Source organism: Sinocyclocheilus anshuiensis, unplaced genomic scaffold (genome assembly GCF_001515605.1).
Source record: "Sinocyclocheilus anshuiensis isolate Anshui unplaced genomic scaffold, SAMN03320099.WGS_v1.1 scaffold75, whole genome shotgun sequence".
Lineage (NCBI taxonomy): Eukaryota > Metazoa > Chordata > Actinopteri > Cypriniformes > Cyprinidae > Sinocyclocheilus > Sinocyclocheilus anshuiensis.
Window position 1 is genome coordinate 765,901 of NW_015549634.1, and position 11,932 is coordinate 777,832.

General features: G+C 34.3%; 1 protein-coding gene across 1 annotated transcript in view; it reads right to left on the reverse strand.

Annotated features, from left to right (window-relative positions):
- The window catches only part of LOC107659651 (A disintegrin and metalloproteinase with thrombospondin motifs 14-like), a 70,603-nt gene that overhangs the window by 13,908 nt on the left and 44,763 nt on the right, over positions 1–11,932 (reverse strand). Inside the window, exons 8-14 of the mRNA XM_016448663.1 lie at positions 8,531–8,636; positions 5,412–5,555; positions 4,341–4,473; positions 4,035–4,148; positions 2,593–2,741; positions 2,342–2,514; positions 388–521 (exon numbers count right to left, since the gene is read on the reverse strand). Coding sequence (XP_016304149.1) covers positions 388–521; positions 2,342–2,514; positions 2,593–2,741; positions 4,035–4,148; positions 4,341–4,473; positions 5,412–5,555; positions 8,531–8,636 — 953 coding nt within the window. The remainder of the gene's footprint in view (positions 1–387; positions 522–2,341; positions 2,515–2,592; positions 2,742–4,034; positions 4,149–4,340; positions 4,474–5,411; positions 5,556–8,530; positions 8,637–11,932) is intronic.

The following is an 11,932-nucleotide window of genomic DNA, read 5'->3' on the forward strand; positions in this document are numbered from 1 at the left end:
TGCACCCTCAGATTCCAGATTTTCAAATATTGTCCTATCCTAACAAACCATACATCAATGGAAAGCTTATTTATTCAGTGTATGTATACATCTAAATTTCCAAAAATTGACCCTTATGACTGGTTTTGTGCTCCAGGGTCACACATTAAAATGATTTCTGAAGGATCATGTGACACTGAAGACTGGAGTAATGCTGAAAATTAAATCTATTTGATCTAATTATTTATTTGGATCAATAATATATTATTGTTTTTAAGTTATATAAATAATAATATATTTAAAAAGTTATATTTAGTGTCCTAAACAGATGCAATGATTTAAAAGAACCAGTTTTAGCGAATGAATCAGATATCAGTATTGTGTTTCTGTGCATGTTACGATTCTCACCAGACACTCTCCTCGAGCGCAGACGCTGAACAGATCCGTGTAACTGCAGCGCGTCCCATCATGCATCACCTGGTTCATGAAGACGACTTCACCCGTCTCTGTAGAGCGGCAGCTCAACTCGCACTTATGAGCCTCTGAAATACACAAACAGCCACGAGACGTCAACATCTCGCCCTTGAAGATCACAAAACCAGTCCTGCGTTGATGTATTAGCAGAGAATATCAAAGGGCACATCTCTTCATATAAAGGCCAACAGTCTTCAGCTCACATAACAGTGACTGTAAGCGTGCAGATGAGCTGCAGCTCCAAAGTCCTTTCACAGAGTCTGTCTCTGTGATTAAAAGCCATGCTGTGAATAAAAGTGTCTGCTAAGTGACCACCTACTTACTGTCAAGAGTTCACAGCTCGTGAAATGTCTAAAGGTGAGCCTTGACTCATATCGACTCACACACACATAATATGCTAAAGAGAAGCACAATGAGAGTCAGCCGCATTGAACAGTGAGACGTGGCCGTAATTAATGCCTTTACAGAATATTGATGCATATGTGGATGTATGCAGGGTTTTTCTCTCTGCTCTTCGGTCTATCTTTCTCACAGGATCCTTATTTTCTCTATCCGGTTTCTGCCAGGAACATTGTGTTCCCGTGTCCCACTCGGTGTCTTGCACTGTGGTGAATTCAGTGGTTTTAGGGTCACAGTGAGTCCTGCTCTTTCAGAGAGATTGAATTCATCACCAGACATCAGAGGCAGAAATTAACCGGGCAGCAAAAGTGACAGAAATACCCCAGATATTTTAAAAATAACACTAGCATTCAAACGTTTGGGGTCAGTAAGTTTTAAAGAAAAAACAAGACCCTTAAGTCTCTCATGCTCATCAAGGCTGCATTTAATTGATCAAAAATACAGTAAACATTTGAAATATTATTACAATTTAAAATAGCTGTTTTCTATGTGAATATATAGCAAAGTGTAATTTATTTCTGTGATGCGCAGCTGTATTTTCAGCATCATTACTCCAGTCTTCAGTGTCACATGATCTTCAGAAATCATTCTAATATGTGCTGCCCAATATTTTTGAGGAAACCGTGATACATTTATTTTTCTGGATTCACAGATGAATAGAATGTTCAAAAAGAACAGCATTTATTTCAAATAGAATCTTTTTAAATTATAAATGTCTTTGAATGCATCATTGATGAATAAAAGTAACAATTTGACCCCAAACTTTTAATTGGTGGATGTATTTTCTACAATTCTGTTCAAATATCACCGCAAACCACCATGGTTCATGCAACATACTTTTTTTTTTTTAAGGTTCGAAAAATAAAGTTAAAATGCTCCAGAACAGGGTTTCCAAACTGTGGTTTGTGAATTGATGAAAAGTTGATAATTAATTCAATAACAAAAATGTAAAATTAAAATAAATCATAAAAAAAAAAAAATGAAAGCAATTGAAATAAAAGCCTAAAGAATTAATTAGTTTATTTTTATAATATGTTCAATTTGATAATATTTTAATAATTGAATAATATTTAATAATTGAATGATTGGTCGGCGCTGATAGCCTTGTGGTCCTATATCAATAAAGTCAAAACATTTTTTTGAATGATTGAATATTATAATACTTTAATATAAAGTAATTCAATACTTGAATAATTATAATATTATTACAATTTTTTTTATAATATTTTAATATTTTATTTGTTTACCTGCACCTCATGTAACCATTAACTGACATCAGAGACACATACAAAATATAATGTTGATAAAATATCAAAATATTAACTAATTAAATAATTCAATTATTTCAAGATATTCAGCTTACAAAAATGTTTGGGAATACCTGTTCCAGGAAATCAATTCCAGAATGCAAATATAAATATATTAATATAAACATTTTATATATTAATATATAAAGTGAAAAAAATGGATTTAGCTGCATTTCTCTCACCATCAGAGTGTTCATACGGCAGCCACGTGTGTTTGATGTTATTGTGGTATTTATTGCTGCGCTGGATGCACTGCTGCGCTCTGAAGTCCTCGTATGGGCCGGGACAGTCCTCTGTATTACAGACCTGATAATCGAACGTCGACCCCGGACAATCACGACCTCCATATGCAGGCCTGCAGAGACAGAGAGGAAATGACTAACAGAGCCATTTCACTCATTCATGAGCTGGTGTAAACAGGTTTGTAACGCACACAGGGTTGTTGCACTGGCGGCTGCGGGACCGAACGCCTCCTCCGCAGGTACGAGAACACGAGCCGAACTTTCCCCAGGAACTCCAGCCTCCGTCGTGACCGTAGGGCTCATGGGACGACCTCCAGATGCAGTGGCCTTTAAAACACCACTGCAACACACACACATTTACCAGTATCACTAACCCACAACCATTACTATACATAAACACTGTGTCCTTAACATATCACCATATTAGTTGTAGATTGAAATATCAATGGCTATTGTTCAATTATGTCATTAAAATATCAGCAGCTATTGTTCAATTGTGTAATTAAAATGTCATTGGCTATTGTTCAATTAATCTTAAAATAATCATGCTATTGTTTAAATATGAGATTAAAATATCAAAGGCTATTTTTCAGTTATGTAATTAAAATATCAAAGGCTATTGTTCAATTAGGTAATTAAAATATCAAAGGTTATTGTTTAATTATGAGATTAAAATATCAAAGGCTATTGTTCAATTATGAGATTTAAATATCAAAGGCTATTTTTCAGTTATGTAATTAAAATATCAATGGCTATTGCTCAATTCATCTTAAAATATTAATGGCTATTGTTCCATTATGAGAATAAAATATCAATGGTTATTGTTCAATTATGTAATTAAAATATCAAAAGCTATTGTTCAATTGTGTAATTAAAATGCCAATGACCATTGTTCAATCATGAGATTAAAATATCAAAGGCTATTGTTCAATTATGAGATTAAAATATCAAAGGCTATTGTTCAATTAGGTAATTAAAATATCAAAGGTTATTGTTCAATTATGAGATTAAAATATCAAAGGCTATTGTTCAATTAGGTAATTAAAATATCAAAGGTTATTGTTCAATTATGTAATTAAAATATCAATGGCTATTGTTCATTTAGGACATTCAAATAGCACTGTTATTATTCAATTATGAGATTAAAATATAAATGCTATTGTTTACTTGAGAGATTTAAATATAAATGGCTAATGTTCAATTAAGGGATTGAAATATTAGTGGCTATTGTTCAATTATGAGATTAAAATACCAATGGCTATTGTTTATTAAGAGATTAAAATACCAATGACTATTGTTCAATTATGTAATTAAAATGTCAATGGCTATTGTTCAATTAAGAGACTGAAATATCAATGTTATTGTTCAGTTAAGAGATTTAAATATCAATGGCTAATGTTCAATTATGAGATTAAATATTGGTGGTTATTATTCAAGTAACGAGTACAAATAGCTGGCTGCCAAAGAGTCTGATGTGAGATTGACATTTTGCAAATGCTGATTCCAAAGCAAGGTCATTTTGTTCTTGAGCCAGCTGAATATACAAATATTTTATGAAGGTTGTATGAAAAATGCGATATACCAATTTCATTCAATTGTTTGGTGGTGTTGACAAGAATCAGTGCAGTTTCACCTTTCCTGGTGCACACTCCGTCCCGTCCACCGGCGGGCCCTTCTTGGTCTTACAGAAGTACTGATTGTCAGGATGACTGCACCAAAGCTGCTTACATGGGTCATATGTACGGAACTGGAGGAAGAGAGAGCGACAAACTCATGGAATCATATTTCATCAAAATGCAATAGGTTTCTCCTGATTTAGCTCTGCAGATGCAGATTAAACAAGCTCATGTTGCCCATCTCATCGTAACCTGCTTGAACTTTAGTCTATGTTCACAGATCAGAGCTAAATATAGAGATAGAAAGATGCTTGAGGACTTACTGCGGTGCACATCTTATACCCCACACCGAAATCAAAGCGGCACTGCTCATCCATGGAGTAGTTTATCCCGGGAAGCTCTGTGAGTTTAGGCCATTTCAGCTCAAACGGATCATCCAGAAGACAGTCATATGAGCTGAAAGATAAAAAAAAAATAAAGCGGTATCAGTGCACTGCTCAAAAACACTGATCAACAAATAAATATGCATTCTTTCTTTTCTATTTAAATATTGGTATTGATCTATTAAGTGATTATGACAATGCCTATTGTTCTATTAAGAGATTTACAAATATCAATGAGATGAAATATCAAAGAGATTTAAATATCAATGGCTATTGTTCTATTAAAATATTTAAATATCAATGACTATGTTCTATTAAGAGATTTAAATATCAATAGCTACTAAAATATCAATGGCCAATGTTCTCTCAAGAGATTTAAATATCAATGGCTATTGTTATATTAAGAAATTTAAATATCAATGGTCATTGTTCTATTAAGAGATTTCAATATCAATGGCTATTGTTATTTTACGAGATTTAAATATCAATGCTATTGTTCTTTTAAGAGATTTAAATATCAATAGCTACTAAAATATCAATGGCCAATGTTCTATTAAGAGATTTAAATATCAATGGCTATTGTTATTTTACGAGATTTAAATATCAATGCTATTGTTCTTTTAAGAGATTTAAATATCAATAGCCAATGTTTTATTAAGAGATGTAAATATCATTGGCTATTAAAATATCAATGGCTATTGCTCTATTAAGAAATGTTAATATCACTGGCTATTAAAATTTAAATGGCCAATGTACTATTAAAAGATTTAAATATCAATGGCTGTTGTTCTATTAAGAAATCTAACTTAACTTCCTTCAGTTGAACACAAAAGGAACAACATGAGGATGTGTAAATGTCCACAGCGTCAGATTTAATGGCATTTATGTCATTTCTTTCTCTCTGGAGAGATTATGTTACTGGTTTTCACTCCCTACTCATGCTTCATCTCTCAAATCATCTTCAGTGATGGACACTGAGGATCCGAGCAGAAGTAAGGAGCAGCTTCCTACTCGATGTAGCGGTTGAGCTCCTGTTTGCTGCAGCGGGACCAATGGTAGCGGTGAAACGCGGCCTGGACCAGCGGAGCCATGATGCTGCCCATACTGGTCTCGTCCGAGCAGCGGTTCCCCTGGCCGTCATGCTCCATTCCCAGCCTGAAACATTCAACACAATCAGCAAACTACTGGTCAGTTTCATCAAACAGGGTGTCCTGTAATGTTTGGTAGAGTGAATCAGTTAATTTCAACTATATAATGACACACTGATTAATTCCTGCACATTCTGAACTTTCTGCTTATTTGTGACCCTGGACCACAAAACCAGTCATAAGGATCAATTTTTTTGAAATTGAGATTTGAACATCATCTGAAAGCTGAATAAATAAGTTTTCCATTGATGTATGGTTTGTTAGGATATGACAATATTTGGCTGAGATACAACTATTTGTAGATCTGGAATCTGAGCGTGCAAAAAAATCTAAATATTGAGAAAATCATCTTTAAAGTTGTCCAAATGAAGTCCTTAGCCATGCATATTACTAATGATAATGTACTAAATATCTTCATGGAACATGATCTTTACTTGATATCCTAATGATTTTTGGCATAAAAGAAAAATGTATAATTTTGACCCATACAATGTATTGTTGGCTATTGCTACAAATATACCCCAGCGACTTAACACTGCTTTTGTGCTCCAGGCTCACATTTGTAGTGTAATATTTATACGAGTTGTTTATTACTATGTTTTTAAATTATTTCATTAGTTGCATTTAGCATTAATTTGTGATCAAATCAAATGCTGTTAGTTAAATCTCACTACCAAACAGTTTGGGTAAGATTTTTCTTTTCTGCTCACAAAGGCTGCATTTATTAGATTAAAACTACAGTAAAAACAGTAATATTGTGAAATATTATTACAATTTAATATAACTGTTTTCTATGTGAAAATACCATAAAATGTGTTTTATTCCTGTGATGCAAATCTGAATTTTCAGCATCATTACTCCAGTCTTTAGTCACATGATCCTTCAGAAATCATTCTAATATGCTGATTATAAAATGATTTGATGAACAGAAAGTTTAAAAGAACAATCAATTTTAAATAAAAATGGTCTGTAGTAACACCTTTACTGCTAATTTTAATCAATTGAATGAATTCTAAAAAATAAAAAAAATACATTTAAATTTTAAATACATTCCATTAAAATACATTTTGAACAGTAATGTTTATACTGTATATTCTAATAGTCTTATTATGAATGATTCATTCGTGCGCATCATAAGATGCGTCTTGATCTTCATTTACATCAAAATTTAATGATGTTAAAGAAACAGCTTTCCTTTTCAGCTGACCTCATCGATCCATCTTACTTTGAACCATGAGTCATATAGAAACACTCTTTACACCCAATGAATTCATCATTAAAAAAACTCAAGTATCAACCTACTGTAAAGTTCTGTTCATTCAGTATCCTGATTCATTCAAAATACATCAGATTATGGAAGTCAAGTGGCTGTCTTACAGTGTTTACGTGACTTAAAGCACTTTAAACTATACACAGCTTGATAAACTACAGTCTTAAAGCAGCTTCTCCACATTCCCTGCAGCGCAAGAACATCCGACTATAAGCAGAGCATTTCTTCCAGCTCATGTGACTGTTGTCAGTGTTCACAGAGACACAGCAAACATTAAATCTGCAGTCATCGCTGATGAATCACTTTATGAGGAAACAAACCACAGCGAAGAACAGAAGATGATTCATGTCTGTTCTTAAGTTACTGAAGACCTGGAATGAACCGGAAAATATAAACCATCTTGCAAAATGGCAAAAGGAGCCAGTTTTTCTCATGGCAGAGCTCTGTTCTACAGGGGGCGCTATTGAGCAGCATTCATCTCAGCAGTACATGTTCATACTATGTTCATGTCCTCCAGCATGTTCCTACTTCTGTGTTGTAATTACAATGTGCATTCAACTAATTTTGATCATAATGCAATGGACATGCTGAGCAATTTCATATTTCTTTCTGCCTTTCTTGCATATTAGGCATACAACAGATGCTTTATGTATTTTATCATGCTCATGCCACCACACTAAATGATGCCTCATAAACTAGCTGAATGAGTAGCTTTTTCCTGGCAGAGCTTTATCGCCATTCTTCGCAAACAGCTGACAAACTGTGTAGGCAACATTTCACAATTGCAACTTAAAGAGAGGATTCACCCCAAAATGAACATTTGCTGAAAATGTGCTCACCCTCAGGCCACCTGAGATGTAAATGAGTTTGTTTCTTCATCAGATTTGGAGAAATGTGTCTCAGCAGGGGATGCTCTGCAGTGAATGGGTGCCGTCAGAATGAGAGTCCAAACAGCTGATAAAAACATCACAATAAACCACAAGTAATCCACAGCACTCCAGTCCATCAGTTAAGATCTGGAGAAGACAAAAGCTGAAACAAATCCAGCATTAAGATGTTTTTAACTCAAATACGAGGCAACGATCCATAATAACGCTTCCTCCATTGAAAAAGTGTTCTGGTCTGAATCAGAAGAGAAATCTGCACAGATCAAGCAACGTTTAAACAGCTCTAAACACATATGTGGCTGGATTTTGATGAGAGACAGACAACAAGATGTGCACTTTTTCACTGGAGGAAGCGTTATTATGGATTATGGACTCGTATCTTAGCCAGAAGCAATGGTTTGAAGTTAAAACATTTTAATGTTGGATGAGTGCTGTGGATTACTTGTGGATTATTGTGATGTTTTTATCAGCTGTTTGGACTCTCATTCTGACGGCACCCATTCACTGCAGAGCATCCATTGCTGATTTCTCCAAATCTGATGAAGAAACAAACTCATCTTGGATGGTCTGAGGGTGAGCACATTTTCAGCAAATTAAAATTTTTGCTGAATTACGCCAAATAAAAACTTGCTTGTTGAATGACACTCCTCACCAAGTCTCAAAGCGTTCCTGCTAATTACAACACTGTGCTCATAAACATAATTATTATAAAAAAGGCAGGAGCAATTACTGGAAATGCATGCTAACGTGCCGTGCTTTACCTACACGATCTTAAACACTGATGGCATGCTCACAGTCAGGATTAGAAAGCAGATGTAAACTTACACGTGTCCGGTTTCGTGCGCCACCACAAAGGCAGAGGAAAAGCCGTCTTCGTGGTTGAGCGTGCAGCTCCGCAGCGGGTGGCACATGCCTGTTACCGGGGCGTAACCTAGGCGACAGAGATCAAAGGAAAACAATGATGAACTGGAATGCGGGACATTCTAGAACTCAGATCAGAGCCAGGCGAGTTTCATTTGGAAAGTCTAAGATTCCTTCACTGTCAAATCAAACACATCAAAGCTCACACAACGTGGACACCCAACTCAACTTTTAGACACAATCACTTCACTGTTCCATTAGCAACGGCAATTCTGAACTTTAAATATGACTTTTCAAAAAAGAAGCTATTCTCTGATTTCCTTTCTATGCTGCTCTCTTCCAAAACCAAGTGAGCTGTCGTTGATTATAAACATACTGTTTTACACATACACTACCATTCAAAAGTCTCTTCTGCTCACCAAGGCTGCATTTATTTGCTCAAAAATACAGTAAAATTGTGAAATATTATTAGAATTTAAATGAACTGTTTACAATGTGAATATATTGTAAAATTTAATTTATTTCTGTGATCAAAGCTGTATTTTCAGCATCATTACTCCAGTCTTCAGTGTCACATGATTCTTCAGAAATCATTCTAATATGCTGATTTGCTGCTTAAGAAACATTTCTGATTATTATCAATGTTGAAAATAGTTGTGCTGCCCAATATTTTTGTGGAGACCCTTAAACATGTTTTCAGGATTCTTTGATGAACAGAAAGTTCAATAGAACAGCATTTATTTGAAACGGAATCTTTTAATACATTCTAAATGTCACATTTGATAAATTTAATGCATGCTTGATGAATACAAATATTAATTTCCTTCAAATAAAAATCTTACTGACCCCAAACTTGAATGGTAATGTATATTTCATCATAAAATATAAATATAAAAGTAGTTTAATTGAAATAAAAACTATATATAACTTTGGTGCGATTTAAAATAAAAACAAACAAATGAAGATCATTTTAAATGGAGATTATTAGAGTATGTTTTGCAAGAAAATAGCATTTCAGTCTAGTCACGTATTTGTGATTTTTGAGTGAAAATTGGTTTCACACCACTTATTTTCCCTATTTTTTTATATGTGCAATTTACAGTGCAGTTCAGATTTGTACACGTTCTCCACTATTGCCTCCACGTAGAAGCGCACAAGCGGCTGCAACCCGATCAATCCCACACAACTACTAGCCACGTATAACAGGACACAGTGTTCATACGACACACAAACACCACAGAAAGCACGACACAGACACTCGATCAAGAGATGTGCAGTGCTAGAGCTTTAGTTTAGCTGAGCTGCTCCGGAAGCTAAAGCCAGTCTGGGCTCTTTTTAACGAAACGTTCATGCTATTGAAATCACCGACAGTCTTTGGCATGCAGGTGAAAAGCAGAGGATGCAGATTATGAGAAGCTTACAGTATGAAGCGTTCAGTGTTTTAATGCCTGTTAAAGCATCAATAATAACTGGGCCGATCCAGCATCATTTGATTACATGTGTAATACTAGAGATATTCCCTCAGCCATGTAGGTTTTATTGGATTTTTTACATAACCAGAATAACAACAACACAAAAATCAAACATGTATTTAGCCAGCGAAAGGGTTGCATAAGAAATCAAGCTACTAGCCGAGCCGTTTATCTGTCTTCAGATAAATGTCCTCCAGGTGAATGCAGCTTTGCATTGCTCTGGAAAAGCGTTGCGTTGTCAAGTGACAGCGTCTGGCAGCAGTGCTGTAATCACAGGGTATTAGATGACATTAATCTAGGATATTGAGACTGATATTAAAGTGCCGCCGCATGAAGATATTTCCCACAGGATAATACTGGTTTCTCTACATGTTTGCCCTTTAACATGTAACATAAACATGTTGAACAAAAACCCTGAACCTTGTACAGCATGTCAGGAAGAAACGTAAATACTTTTGCAAGCATTTCCTGAATTCATCACGCTATTGTAATTTCTAGGGAATAAAAGCTGAATGAAAAATTAAATATTTTTAAAACTAGATATATTTTATTATAAATATATATAATATGCATTATATATATATAAACACACACACTGTTTATTACATTTAATACATAATTAATTATTTTATTTTATAACAAAATATATCAAATTTATCAAACTATATTATATTTATATAAAATATTAAATTACATAATAATATTATTTTACATATTATATACACTACAACACATTTAAACCCAGACAAGAAACTACGTTTTATATATCTAAAACAATGAAAAACACACAAATCATGGATTAAACTATTTTCAATAATTTTTTTAACCATTTACATTTTTCATAACAAAGCTCATATAAAATAAATGTAAAAAACAACAAAACCAAAACATGTAACATTTAGTTTGATGCCCTGAGGTGGATGAGCAACATCTGAAGGTGAAGCGACTCGTTTCACTGACGCTTTACTGAAAAACAACAGTGATTTGACAGCTCTTTTCCAAACCACGTCATTCCTAATCACTACCGCTGTTAATAACACAGGCACCGCTGAATCAGTTATTGCTTGACTCCATCTGACTGCACCAACCCTTTCCCAAACACCTTCAGTCATGAGTGTTACTGTGAGCAATGCGTGCGTCTATATCTGGGCTCTGAATGAGGCTTAAAGCTTGGGACGGGAGTGTGATGTTTGCCCTCGGGGTAAAAGGTTGCCGTTCTGCGATGTTATGAGCACAACAGAGACCGTGGCGTAGCAACAGCACAAAACAGGTATTACTGACTGTCTTTAAAAATCACACAAGGATCACGAAACCTAAACACACATTCATTCGAAATGAGTCCCTAAACTTCAAAAAGACTGAGTTAGAGACAAACACAGGACAGTAATACAGTCAGTGTGTGAATGTCACTGCATTAGAACAAGATATTACAGGAGTCAGGTATAGTAAAGAAAGACGTTAAGATGTCCGCATCAAAAGAAATTTACAAAAGTGATTTTATGTCCATAGAAAGCACATTAAATGTAAATAAAGTGTCTACTTTTAAGGTTTCAAATACGTCTTTGGAGAATAAAATGTCAAAATTTGTTTGAAATAATGTAACATTGTCATTCAGTGTAACACTTATAGTTATGTAAAAATTCAAACAACATGCTTATTCTGACTTGTACATATTAAAATATATAAAAGAATAAGGGAGCATATTAAATTTTATTGTGTTTTAAATGAGTAAAAATTCTTACTGACAAATGGGCAAAATCTAGGATAGTGGCACATTTAAAAAAAACATTTTAATTACAACTAATTAGTATTTGGGGTGAAAATAATTAGTCTTTTAATATGTCATAAATTGATTTTTGTTGTAAATATGCCTGACAAGATTGTTACACTGAAT